The sequence below is a fragment of the Leguminivora glycinivorella genome, chromosome 15, assembly GCF_023078275.1.
Source record: "Leguminivora glycinivorella isolate SPB_JAAS2020 chromosome 15, LegGlyc_1.1, whole genome shotgun sequence".
Lineage (NCBI taxonomy): Eukaryota > Metazoa > Arthropoda > Insecta > Lepidoptera > Tortricidae > Leguminivora > Leguminivora glycinivorella.
In genome coordinates, this window is record NC_062985.1 from 13,835,657 (window position 1) to 13,850,151 (window position 14,495).

Genomic DNA, 14,495 nt, shown 5'->3' on the forward strand with positions numbered 1-14,495 from the left:
GTTTCGTTTTCTTTCAACCCCTTATTTGCCAAGAGCGGCACTGAAGCCTAAGTAGTTTCATGTGCTCTGCCTACCCCTTCGTGGGACACAGGCGTGATTGTATGTATGTAATTTAACATATATTTATTACATATACATATAATCACGCCTGTATCCCATAAAGGCATAGGCAGAGCACATGAACTACTAAAGTTTCAGTGCCACTTTTGGCAAAAAGGGATAGAAATCGAAATTGTGCCATTGCAGTGACAGGTTGCCAGCCTCTCGCCTACGCCACAGTTTAACCCATATCCCACAGTCGACTTCTACGACACCCACGGGAAGAAAGGGGTTGGTGAAATTCTGAACCCGTTGCCACTCTTATTAACTCGTGTGTCAATTCCCATAAAAAGCTCATAGACCGTAGCAGCCTGCAGTCAGGAATTTAAATCCAAATCATGGACTGAGTGTGTTTTGGTAAAGTTCCATGAGATTACAAAGTGCAATACCAGGCAGGCAAGTATGATGCGCGATAAATGACCGTCCCTATCGCACTATTTGTAAGTCTGATAGGGACGGCCTGATGTTTTTTCATATATCGCGCGACCATAATACTTGCTTGCCTGAGCACAGTATAAATAAAGAGTACTATCGTACAGTATGGCCACTCTCACTCCCGAAGTGCACCCGCTCTCGGTTAACTCACAGTTACTGCCTGTAAAAACGCGACCAGTCGACCTGTCATATCTCATACAAGCATGGTACGCGTTTACCTACAAGAGCTTAGACTGTGTGCATAGGAACGCTATGGAGTTTCTTACAACCTCATACTCGTAAGCCCAGAGCCGTACTCGGGTCACTATTGTTCATTAAATTTATAACTAAAATGTAGTTCCTCGTACCTACATCTTAAATCCATTTTATTTACCCAACCGTTAAAATTAATTTAGCCGTCAGAAGCCACGGATTTAGAGTGTCGACGGTCCACAGTTATTGGCCAATTATATGAGCCCTCACCGACTTGCGGCATTAATCCAGAACTTGGCTGCGAGTGCATTACAGTTGCCGACTCTCCCCTAACTTAGCCGGAATGGCCCGAACTTACAACTTAGATTTGTTATGATTGCTTCTATGACTTAAGTTGGAGTGGGATCAAGAATGGCGCTAGGACGTAAGTTTATACGGTCGTTGTTGTTAAGTGTACGGGTGTGTTGTTAAATTTAAAGTGCAATAAACGTGAAATAGTTGTGAGTGGAGGTAAGGTAGCGAAGTAACTTAAATTTAGCGGGCGTTTACATATAAACGACGTTCGCCCACCCAAGATGACAATCATTAAATGATTGTTTGTTTGTTTAGCGTAAATTTTACGCCACGAAAACCAAACTAGGTGTCTCTCTTATCTCTATAATAAAGAAGGAGGATGCAATTAAATCAAAATAAATGATTTTTTATTTCAGTTAATAGAAATTCTTGTAAATTCGATACGTAGGTTCCAACCGATACCAACCGAGTTCATTAAATAATTAATTTTACTCGAAATAATTCCTTAATTTTATTCAAAATGCATTTTGAAAACAGTAAAGATTTATTTTATCCTAGGAGTGAGAAACTTCTTAGAACAAGGAAAGCATAACAATTATTATTTATAGATGTAATAAACGATTTTCATAATAATTTATCGCTATTTTTTAGCAACTGCTGAAATAATCAACTCGCTATGTACAGTAAGAATATTATACAGTAAGAGACGCAGGATCCTTCCACTTTGTAATAAAAATAAATCGTGATCTCCTCAACCGAATCACCATTGAAGATGAATTTGTTAGAAACGCCTTCGCCTATTTCCACCAAACAGCACACTCGCTCCAGGCAATCGCGAAATGACGCAATAAAATCGAATGATTTTAGGCGCAACGTCATAGGCCGCTTAAACCCTATATGTTTGTATCGGATTCCAATGATATTGTCACCCCTTCTTGAGCGTAAGTAAATGCGAGTGGAAAAAGTGTAGCAGCAGCTTCAATAGTATACTCGTATCACATCAACCAACACAGCAACACTTCAAATTTAAAACGCGGTTATTTTATAGATGCAGCGTTGAATGCATTTTTATACACTTTATGAGAGTTTAGAATGCATATTACGATCACGGAATGTGCGAAAACTGTTTATTTAAATAGATATGTCATATGTCATTTTGATGATGCGACTAACAAGCAATTAAATGGTGGTAGATTTTGGCATTTACAAAAAATCGCTATCTTGATTACGAATCATTATCATTTCTCATCATGGAATTCCCAAAAATCAGTTTTAACTAAGGTTAATCTAGTGTAAGGTCTAAATTTTTATCAAATATGCAAATGCAGAGGAGCGTTGACAGACGCCAGAGCTATGGCGGTGCAGTCGGCTGCTTTCAACCCGTGGGCTCTTAGTGATGTGCTTTTCTGGATTCACTAAAAATAAAGTTAAAGGACAGAGGCCAGAAAATAAGGGACTGTCTGGGATTTAGTTAGGGTTGGAAAGTCAGATGGCAGTTTCTTTCGTGAAAACTATTACCTACGCCAAACCTTAGGATTAGTTGTCAAAGCGGACCCCAGGCTCCCAAGAGCACGATAACGCAAACAGGATGATAACCACCACCGGTTTCAGACCAGCAACTTTACTACGTGTTGCTTGTGTTGCGTTGCTCTGAAACGCGGTAAATATATCGAGGAAATTGACAATGGCATCAACATTACAAATTTTTAACAATTGGCTAAAGTAGTAATCTCTGGAAACACTACTATTTATTAAGGGACTTCGTAAACACTAGTTCTGGTTGATGAATTCCACTTAACTCTTATTTTCAAAACGCATTCTTAGTACTGACATGTTACAGAAAACTAGTTAGGTACCTAAATGAATTCTCTATTTATCCTCGTAATGATGGTCTACCACAACTAAAAAAAATGAGACAAATCAAATCGAAACTTGCGACAATCGAGTCCCTAGTGGAACATGGTGAATCCACGTAAAAGTAACGTGAGTTACGACTTCATTGATTGTTTATTTGAACTACAGCTGCAAATGAATGGATCTATGCATATATCAGGAAAGTAACACTTATTTAACCCTTAATTTGGCAAAGTCCGGTGGGACGGACAGGTGATAAAAAAAATATTTCGCTTTTTAAGTAGAATTTTATTTAATTTAACATATGGAAAGAGACTCTTTTATGATACATGCTTTGTATAAAAATACTATTTGACCACTGTCAACACTCGTTTGACAGTTACTCGTCAAGATGGCACCGCATCAGAAGTAAACTGTTTTTAGCAAAATATTTATGCGTTTTTCTTTTGGTTTTTGTAAGAACAGGGTATTTCTGTTGTATAAATAATAAAATATATTACATAATAGTTGCAAGTGGTTATGTTTTCAATTTATTTCTCAATTTCTAATACTCATAATCATCATCTAAACAAGTTGTCCGCCGCACCGGACAGTGCCAAATATATATTAAATACGATTTGTCCGCCGTGGCGGACTATGCCAATGTTGCGGTGACACGTGTTGTAACAAATTATTATATTGTTTTGTTTATTATTTTGATTTTCTTGTTTTGGTGGCCTGCTTTTATGCTTAGATTTTTTATTTAATCCAACAGCGTGTGGTGCTGGACCAAGCAGTTAAAATTTTGGCACTTTTAGGTATACCTAGTGCGCGGATAATGTGAATGTTACATGTCGCGCGAGGGGCAATAAACATTAAAGAAAACCGGGTAGATCAAAATTTATAATTTCTTTGTCTGCCCCGAACATTGATATAATTAATTTCGGGTAGTTTTGTGTTGTTTACATCTTCGACGACATTTTGCTGGGACATCACTGTCACATCAGTCTGTCGTGATCACGGCCTGTGCAACCTGGCCAAAAAGTCGGAAAAAAGTTAAAATAATGATATTTGACTATAAATATGTGTCAGTTTGATTTTCATACAAAATTATTATATTTCTTAATTTTTAAAATAAATATATTGAGGAGTGCAGGACTGCGCTCGTTGACCGGCGTAGAAGCTTGTAGACGCGCTGACAGGAACCTCGTACCAATTACCATGCTACCAATACCAAGGCTACCAGGGTTACCAGGGCTACCAGGGTTAGTAAGGTAAAGACATGTTAAGATGTTATGCTCGTGAGCGTAGTGAGCGGAATGAGGGAGCGGAGGCGGCGTGGGTGCTTATGTAACAGCGCGCCCCTCCATGCCGTGTAGCTCCGCCCCTTTCACTTCGCGCGCTACACATCGCGAATGTATTTATTAATCCAAATAACCAATCATGATACAGTGTTAGTTTTTATGATTAACTTATTCTATATTATTAAAATTAGTTGCATGCCCAAAAAGACATTACAACAGACACAAAAATACAACACATAAGCAAAAATATAACACGAAGTAAACACAGACAAAATGAAACATACGAAACCTATTTCTATATACAACTACCTTAACCTATTCGCGACAATCTCCCCCACGTGTGCTAACACCGACATCATGGGAGCGTAGGTGAAGGTGTCTGGAAGCTGAGCGGCGAACATCAACGGTGGACGGGTGTACCATGGCTACTCTTATGTGGTCTTCTGGACCGTGAAAGAGTGATGCGTTTTCGCTTCTAGACCATGTACCGTATGGCACCGATCCGCTACGAAGAATTGCTTCGTCGCTGTCATGAGGTTTCTGGGTGTCTTCGTGCTTAGCTATCGCGGTGCAATAAGAGATATTCGTTCGAGGCCTTTCTAATGGTAAGTCGACGATCGGGACCGTGAGGTTGGTTCCGTCGTTAGTTCGACACCATCGGCACTTAAGAGTTCGATAACGAATAGCACCGCGCAGAGCGACTATGTGAAATTTGTGTTTCAACTCGTTAAGTAGTGACGAGTGATTGCCGTCACACAGAGCGTGAAAATGACGAATCAGCAGCCGGGTGAAGTCTTCGCTGGCGTGCAGAACGGGTACTCTTCGGCTTCCGTCGTTCGACACGATGACTCCATATTCATCCAGTTCCACTGTGATTCTTGACAAAGGAGAGTTCTTTGATGGCGCTTGCCCAGCTTCCAGGGACTTCATCTCTTCCGGAAAGGCGGCTAGTTGGCTCCGTCTGATTAGCGATATCTCTGCTAAAATCAGATTTCCCTTATTCATTTCCGTTTCTGTGTTCTCGTATGGCAATATGGCGTTTTCAACCTCAGCGGCAACCAGAACTTCGGCCGTGGACCTAACTAACTGAGCGAATTCGGAAAAATGCTTTGCCTTCGGTAGGCACTCAAATCCGTTAGTTGGTACGAAAGAGCTTACGGGCTTAGGATCACGCGGTCGCTTATGACCTTTCGCGGCGGTGATGTCGACGGGTGATGCACGCGTCGTCGGCGATCGCGGCTCGCGTTCGTGATCGAGTTCGGGTTCTACTATCCATCGCGTGGTTGACGCAACGCTAGCGGGTTTGTCGCGGTCGAACGAGGTATTGACTGACCGCTCCGTCGGTACTGTCGTGATAGCGGGTACGTCCCTAGGCGTAACCGGAGAGCTCTCGCTCCCCCACGTAAGGGGCGTATATGCACTCTCGCTACTATTCAAAAGCGACAGCACTGAGGGTTCGTTCGGCGCGAAACTAATTGTATTTATGGCGTACGTAGGACTACTAACGTTCGCGGCCGCGACCGCGCTTCTACCGTGTAATAACCTATGGTGGCGGGCTTCGCATTGACCTTCGCCGCATGCCACGTACCTACACTTAAACGACCTAGCGTGCGCGTTTAGGCATAGTATACAAAGCCGTGCTTCCTTTACCAACTCCCATCGCTCAGAAATCGATGCCTCCGTAAACTGAGTGCACGTGCTGACTAAATGGTTCCCTCTACATATGGGACACGTGTCACGGGACGACATTAACTCTGCGGATTTCTGGCCGAGTTTAGATTCGGAAGGCGCGGGTTCCCTACTTTCGCGGCGTTCCGCATGCGCGATAGTGGGAAGACTAATTCGCGGTTTTACTTTGATAACGCTGGTATGCACCACGCGTTTGTCGGGCTCGTTATCTTCCGACTTTGGACTTCGATCGCGGGCAAGTGCGGGGGCGTGAGATCGCGGGAGAGCTTCATTCGATCGCCGAGATTCGCGCGCAGTAACTGCCGCATTTGCTTTCTGTCGTGACCTAATTCCTGCTTGATGAGCGTCGTAATTAAAATCGGACGAATTTGATGACTCCGAACCGGTACTACGATCGCGCGCGGACTCGGGAGCATAATGCCTAGACGGTCTAGACTTGCGCTCTACGAAAACCGTGTCGGCGGCGTTTCGAAGTTTATGCGTCGGCCTTCGGATAATGCGTTTCGCGGCTATGCTAATCTCGTTTAAAAACTCAGAGACCGCGACGAGGTCTGGGGAACTGGGATTAGCACGTCTGTATTTCGACCACTCATATCGCACTATCAAATTTAATTTGTCAACGATTCTATTTACTAATTCCGGCGCGTGTAGATACTTGTCCTGCCCGAGTGATTTTATTGTAGCCACGGCGTTTGCTACGTGCGCGGCGAACGACGCAATGTTACTATTGTCTTCTGCCAAACGTGGCATACGTTTAACACTATGCAATTCGGTTAACACCATGGGGTCTCATCCCGAACAGTGCAAAATTATTTCCAAATAGAAATCATAGATGGCGCTAAGTGTCACGATTGACGATTATTATTTTTTTATCAAATAGATTTAAAGGTATTTGAAGCGTCATAAATTAAGTACATTATAAATTAAATACAAACATCGATGACAACACAAATTTAATGCATTATTTTAGAAATTTTCAAAGAAATAATATCACGTAATATATTGCTACTGACTATGACGCAACAACGTGAACAACCTGCGCGCGACAGTATCGAGCTACCTAAATTTTATTGCATATTGTCACTAGATGGAGCTGTCACTATCTACAGTATACTGCTAACGAAACGGTGCGATTGTGTGCGTTCCGTTCATTGAGATATATGTACTACGTACTATAGGCGACGTTGCCAGACGGAAACTCTGCACAAGCTGACAAATGCGCGGAGTGCGCGAAGCGGTAATTTACGCGTAGAGTAGTAAGTCCACCATCAGATGTGACACATTATTATATTCCGCCTGTCAAAATTATTTATTTATTTATTTACAACTTAAAAAATACAAAGTAAGCGATCACTGCCGCCCATGGACACCCGAAACACCAGGGGTGTTGGAGGTGCGTTGCCGGCCTTTAAGATGGATGTACGCTCTTTTCTTGAAGATTTATCTTCTTCTTTAAAATACAAATATATACTTATATATAATAATATATATATAGTGCGGTCAGTTTTTTTGGACAAAGCGTAGGTATCCATTGTTCTCTTTTTTCATGACCAGGCCAAAGAAAACAGCAAAAAGTGAGCGTGCTAAAAATACAATTTTACTCAATAACTGTTAACAATCAATAAACAAATTAACTTTTTTTTTATATCATAGTAACATAATTCATAAAGTAGTAAGTAGTTACCTAATAATTTTCCAAATTGAAATAAATATATTTCGCAAATCTATTAGAGGTGAAACACATTAGTAGGAACAATGAAAATGGCACATCTGCGCGGTTAACTTTTTAGTCTATGATTGCGTCACCAAAATCGCGCAGCCTCGCTCCCGCTCGCGTGTTCGTAGAATATTCAGCTGTCAGCCGATAATATTTGTTTGTGTACGTTAATAATGTAGGTATACGTTTGTAGTAGTGTGCGTGACAAAAATGTCGTCTATTTCTATTAAACAGCTGCCAATGATCGAAATTCAAATTAGTTGAACAATTTCCATTGAAAAAAAAAAGTTTGTAATGCATCGGTCCGAATTGTGGATACTAGTTTTATCATCTTTTAGTAGATACAATTGAATGTAAAATTATTTATTTTGCCTGACACTCTTGAGTATTTTTTATGCCGTTATTTTAATTTTACAATATAATATTTGGAATATAGTGCTTATAATTATTAAATATAAAACATTTTTTAAATACTTTTTGATACAAAATCATACTTCATTGATTTGGAACAATGCTTTTTATCGGACCTACAGTCAACCAATTGGAACCCTAGGCCACTGTAGAACTATGTCATAGTAACGTTATAAATCAGATTGTAAGAAACCTCTTACTGCTTGTCATTTTGACATGGTTGTAGAGTGGCCTAGGGTTCCAATTGGTTGACTGTACATCCGACACTATCGGAAGCGTTTATCGGATGTAGGATGTCGATCTGACACCCGATATCGGATCGGATAATGTGAAAACGGCCTAAGCATTAACCGTTAGTGCGTTTTCACATTATCCGATCCGATATCGGATGTAGGACCGATATCCCATACATTGAAGCCGCCATCTTTAATTTTTGCCTTTGAAATCCTTCCGACATTTGCTACATGCACGACCGATGCGATGCATGCGAAATCAAACCTTATCGATATGGAAGTATGAGACGCGACGATTGCCGACTGGCTAGGATTTCCGAACGCACACGAATGCGCGCTCGGTCGCCGATTTGCGGCGGAGTGGGCCTAGACCTCGACGCGACGCCGCACTTGCGTCGCGCGAAGCGAAGCGCAACAGCATTTTAAAACATTATTATTGTACAAATATAATTATTTATTAACCACATCAGCCCCCCCGACCAAACCAAACCAAAACACACTACATTTTTGCATTTTTCCCCTCGCTAGGTCGGAAACACGCGTTTTGTCCTTCAATACCAGCAGGTAAAAACCCACTAGTGGATAAAGTAATTTGACCTTGAATATAGTCATATAGTGAATCTAGTGATGACGATATGTTTTACCACCTGTGGAACTCCTGGAAGCAGTGATAAACGCGTTTTTTGCGTTGTACTTTCCTCGCTATAGTGAGGGAAAATGTTGTTGTGTCAACTATAGAATACTTTCGCTTGCTCGTTTTTCAATTCCACACTCGCCGTTAAAATACAACTTTGCACTCTTGTATAACAAATAACTATGTATTTTATATTTTTGAATATATTTTTTCAGACTGGCACTTAAAAAGAGTTTAAACGTTTTTTTTTTCTAAAAACCTAAATTTTTCAACAAAGGTTTTACTTTTCACTTTTCGACATCTCTCAATGAGAAAGGACCTTTTGTAGTAAGAAACAATACGATTTTTTTATGTAAAAACGATAATGTAAAAACGGCCTAAGGGTTACCAAGGCTCGATCGGCGCGCCTAGTGGACGCCAGGCTTAAATTGTCTGGTCTTGGTGTTTTAATAATTTATGTGTTTATAGTCGTAATTTATTTGCAAAGTATTAATTTTATATCTGTATTTTTAAATTACACTATGTTGTGGTACCGGGAAGCATATTTTAACTTAAAAGGACGTAATGACAACATTTCATACCATGTTTCAGAAAATAAACAGTTTCGGAGTTTAAATTAAGTTTGCAGTGTTTGCACAATTTTATGAATAAAAATATTACTCTCGAAAATGTTTTATCAAATACGTACTTTACATTTTGTTCATTATGTTTACTACATGTACATTCTTAGCTATTATACTTATGTATTTCTTACATAATAATATTCATTTCCATATTTCTAATTAACTACGCGCCTGCATTAGAGTGCTTTAAATTTTAACAAATCAATGCATCCTTTGGTCGGGGGCTGGGGCCTCTCAACTCAAGGTCGCCGGCGCGCAGCGCCGTGGTCGCGGGGCGCGGGGCGTGGGGCGCGGGGTGGGGCGCCGCGGATCTCGTTCATTCAATTCCGCTTGCATGTGTTGCGGACAGAGCGAGTATATTATACGTACGCGGCGAGCACACATACAAGCCGCACGGCAACGCCATCTAGTAATGTTCGACTTTAAACGTCCATGTGACGTTATAGGTTTAGTGCGTGAAAGCTAAAACAGATGTCGCAAGATGTTGCAGTTTGATGACTATTTCGACGTAGGATACTGATAAGAGTTTTGTTGGCCACGCGTGGCTACTGGCGCCATCTAGCTCTTTGAGTGTGGATTAAATTTAGCCTACAGGTCTAGAATACTTAGGACGGCGCCCATTTTTAGTATGGGATTAGGTATCTGTACTAGTATTATTTGATCTGTGGTTAACACTATTTCGTCCGGATCGCCGAACTGACGCTCTAACGCGTCCATTATCACTCGCGGGTCTTGAACAGTATACATAATCGATTTCACTGCCGTTCGTGCGTCTCCTTTGAGAGCACGCCTAATCCTACTCACGTTGTTTACGTCACTGAACATAGGCGAAGTGTCGTTGAATTCCGCGCGGAAAGCTATCCATTCTGTTACGTTGCCGTCGAAGCTAGGCAACTCAGGAGGTTTGTGGACTATCGGCGCGAAATGACTACCGTACGGTTTAGGACGCTCGGGCTTAACTTCAATTTTGCTAGTCGGCGCGGGAATGACATTCTCGGTTTTCGCGAGCTCCGTATGCCTAGCCTGTCGTTCTACCCAACTCTTGGTGCGCTCGTGAGCAGCCGACGAAACGCTCGCACAGTCAGATTGCGCTTCACATTGCGCAATCTGCAACTTAATCTGTGCGGTTTCGTTCTGCCTCTGAGCAACAACCAAGGCGGCTTTACGAACTTCGAGCTCGGCCATTAGAACTGCTAACTTACTATCCCTTTGCGACGCGGCGCAACTACCTTTCGCGGACGCGGCGCGACTACCTTTCGCGGACGCGGCGCGACTACATTTCGCGGGCGCGGCGCGGCTTTTACTCGCGATTGGTTGCCCGACCAATGTGCCTTCACGACTCCTAACCGTGTGGTCGAATTCTACGGATTCGCTATCACTGACTACACGCTCTTCGTCAGGGTTGCCGCCGGTGCCTTTGCTCCACGTATTTGTCTCCGCCGAGGTGGTGAGACCCGACGACGGAGTCGGATTTGACGACGCGGGGGCAGTGTGCCCGGTTTATTGCGGGGACGAAGGTTTCTTCCTGCTTCGGACATCTTTTTCTTCTCGTACTCTTGCTGTCTTCTTTTTAGCACACGCGGGGGTCCCTAACTATCACTGACCTACCTATCGCCTATGTGCGGACGCTACAGAACGCAGCGTCGACACCCCTAAGCGTAGATCCCACGATGCGCCGAATCTCCCGTAATGGCGAGGTGCAATGCCTATTACGTTCGAAAGCGGCGTGATGACGTCACCATGTGACGCATGCAACTAAAGTTGCCAGGATACGTGAGCGGAGGACGAGCCTACAACGCAGCACGATCCGACCAGCAAGCTGGTAAAGGTAAGGTGAGGATACTGAGCCGAGGTGGGACAACCTTAAGGCGTCAGCGCGTACTTGTTTCTTTTTTCTGATCCGGCTCTCGAAGGACCACTGAGGAGTGCAGGACTGCGCTCGTTGACCGGCGTAGAAGCTTGTAGACGCGCTGACAGGAACCTCGTACCAATTACCATGCTACCAATACCAAGGCTACCAGGGTTACCAGGGCTACCAGGGTTAGTAAGGTAAAGACATGTTAAGATGTTATGCTCGTGAGCGTAGTGAGCGGAATGAGGGAGCGGAGGCGGCGTGGGTGCTTATGTAACAGCGCGCCCCTCCATGCCGTGTAGCTCCGCCCCTTTCACTTCGCGCGCTACACATCGCGAATGTATTTATTAATCCAAATAACCAATCATGATACAGTGTTAGTTTTTATGATTAACTTATTCTATATTATTAAAATTAGTTGCATGCCCAAAAAGACATTACAACAGACACAAAAATACAACACATAAGCAAAAATATAACACGAAGTAAACACAGACAAAATGAAACATACGAAACCTATTTCTATATACAACTACCTTAACCTATTCGCGACATATATGTTAAGAAATTCTTGTTTATTTTAAATGACCGTATGTTTGGCAGTGTCCGCCTCAGCGGACATATTAATTTATCCCAATATTTGGCAGAGTCCGCTGTGGCGGACATATTTTTTTTCCAAAACTAATAAATCTAGATTTTTTTGAATATTTTTCGGACGCTTTAAAAACACCTGTTATTCAATATATTAAGTAAAATCGGAAAATTTATGTCACCAGAGTCTCTGCCAAATTAAGGGTTAAAAATTGATTATAACTTGAACTTGCATCGTGAATAAATGGAACATGCCATAAAATCGTGACTCATGTTACGTTTGCCGCGAATTGACCCAATAGGAGACCTTTTTTCGTGTCTAGGCGGGTGATAATCGACTAGTAAAAACGCGTACACTTCAATCACGTTAAGGCTTTTCACAATGGCATATATTGGCAGGCAATATTGTGATAAATAATATAAATAATCGCCGCTGGTGTAAAACAGTGTATTTCCAATCCGGAGGAAGAGAAGTTGCGTAAAATTCGTTGTTAAAGCGGATACCAGGCTCCCATGAGCCGTGGCGAATGCCGGGATAAGGCAAGGAGGATGGTGATATTAGCAATATTGTAATATTTAATTAAATAATATTACCGGCAATTTGGCACTGAGTTTACTCCAACAATGCACATCACTATGCACACCGCCTGAATAAATCAATGCAAAAACTCACTTGGCTCGACTCGCCTGGGTTTAGTAAGACTAGAAGACTTTGAAAGTGTCTTATGACACTCGGGCGTGTTCCTGTTACAGTCTAGGTTTAATTTACAGCATTTCTAGTGCCAATTCGGCACTGGCGCGATGTCAAAACTTGTCAGTTTGAGGGAATAAACCTAGCTACTTCTTGAAGGGGAAAACTAATAAGAAATATGAGCTGGAGAAGGCGAATTTACGAAAGGCGAATAACGAGTTTATGGATCGATTAATTTTAATTATTTATTTTTAGTCATTTGAATCTATAACACTTACGTCTATATAACTTACTTAAAAGGTAGTCTGGCACTGTCAATACGCAAGAGCGATAGAGATGGATATCTACGAGTGTTTCGTTTCGTGAGCATTTGTGCCATTCGGCTACGAACCCTGATAGCAAGAATATATTGTTGCTAACGTGACTTAAAGCGATGGATTTTACACCTGGAGGCCGATTCCAATTCAAAGAATTGTTAGTAATTCGATCTGGTTCCGATAAAACCTGTACGATTATTCATAGTGATCAGTGCAAGTGAAATACATGCATGTAAATTGATAAATAACGTCATATCAATTAGTTAAAATTTCAAAGAAATATTTTATCAGTCAAGGTCTATAAGTTTTAAGTTCCCAGTTTTCATTACAACATTTTGATCGTTTTATCCCTTTAAAAGACCTGAGATAGTCATTCTTGAAGCTTGAAGACCATTTGCCGACCATGTATATTGAAGAAGTAGATATAATTCTTCCACAACCTGCCTCGCATACTATACGGCGGAATGAACTGTCGCCTGCGGTATTTCCCGACCGATAGGACCTTCAAACCTTCAAAAGAGCATACAGCCGTCTTAAAGGTCGGAAACACACCTCCAACACCTTCTGGTGTTTCGGGTTTCCATAAGGGCGAGTTTGCATCCACCCTATGTAGCGTCGACACTTTTATGAACTTCAATTTTATTGCTTAACCTTACAATTTGTAAGTAGCATTTGCTGGTAGCATATCTTGCGGATTTATACCGATCTACTACAACTGAGGCGAGCGTTCAGAAAGCTTTGGGAATGGACGGCAGGACGCAGGTAGCCCTAAGGTTCGTTTATTGGCCATTCAAGTAAGACTCGCCGGCGTGCCGTAACCACGATCTTTAAGCCCGACCTGAATACTGAAGATCTAATTAACGCCATCTAACGAGCACTGGTGTGGTTCCACTTGTATCCACTATAGTTAATCAAACCCAACTCTTGGTCAGTGGTTGATTAAATCTAGTTTTCAAATTTTACTAATTAAACCAGATTAACTTAGGAGCACCAAATATCAATCAAGACAAACTTCGGTGTAGAAACTCTAGGTCCATGGGGCCCCAGCGCGAACAAGTTGTTCACAGAAATCGCGAAGCGTCTGATTGAGGTAACTGGTGACCGATGAGCTGGCGACTTCCTCGCACAACGTATCAGCATTGCGATACAGCGAGGAAATGTCGCCAGTATCCTTGGTACAATGCCTCAAGGGCCTATTTTAGACATTAGCTAGCTTTTAAGTTTATTCTTAGTTTCTTATATAATTATGTAAATATGTTCATGTAAATAAAGAGATATAACAACTTCGGTTGTCTTGATTCCATCTTAGCTAACTTTGCAACGTCTTGAATAGAACAACGTTAAGGAGTTTCATTATAAACGCCACTGAACAAAAATGGTGACAGTTTTAAACTTTGTCATTCAAAATGCCATGTAAGCCTGACTAAAAATGACTATTGTCAAGGAGGGCGCTCCTTTCCCGCTCTTTTCTCTAATAAACTGTACATTCGTCCTGTGCTGTCTGTGATGTCCTTAACAATAAATGTTTTTTTGTTTTAGGTTTCCAGCTCCTTTCCCACCAAAAAATTTTCACCGAACAT

At 41.8% G+C, this 14,495-nt stretch overlaps 1 protein-coding gene across 1 annotated transcript; it reads right to left on the minus strand.

Moving 5' to 3' along the window:
• Positions 1 to 4,199: 4,199 nt before the first annotated feature.
• On the minus strand, positions 4,200 to 10,733 carry LOC125234209. Its single transcript, XM_048140418.1, has 3 exons — positions 10,132 to 10,733; positions 4,931 to 6,618; positions 4,200 to 4,255 (listed from the first exon to the last, which is right to left on the minus strand). Exons 1-3 carry the CDS (start codon positions 10,647 to 10,649, stop codon positions 4,200 to 4,202), a joined length of 2,262 nt encoding a protein of 753 aa, XP_047996375.1. The 5' UTR covers positions 10,650 to 10,733.
• Between the last annotated feature and the right edge of the window lie 3,762 nt (positions 10,734 to 14,495).

Excerpts from the sequence above, each read along its gene's own strand:
- LOC125234209 (XM_048140418.1), bottom strand. The coding sequence starts at position 10,649 with ATGGCCGAGCTCGAAGTTCGTAAAGCCGCCTTGGTTGTTGCTCAGAGG. Across the intron at positions 6,619-10,131 it reads CCGGACGAAATAGTGTTAAC|CGAATTGCATAGTGTTAAAC; the intron begins CACAGATCAAAT and ends CATGGTGTTAAC. Across the intron at positions 4,256-4,930 it reads CTTCACCCGGCTGCTGATTC|CGCGCGAAGTGAAAGGGGCG; the intron begins GTCATTTTCACG and ends CGCGATGTGTAG.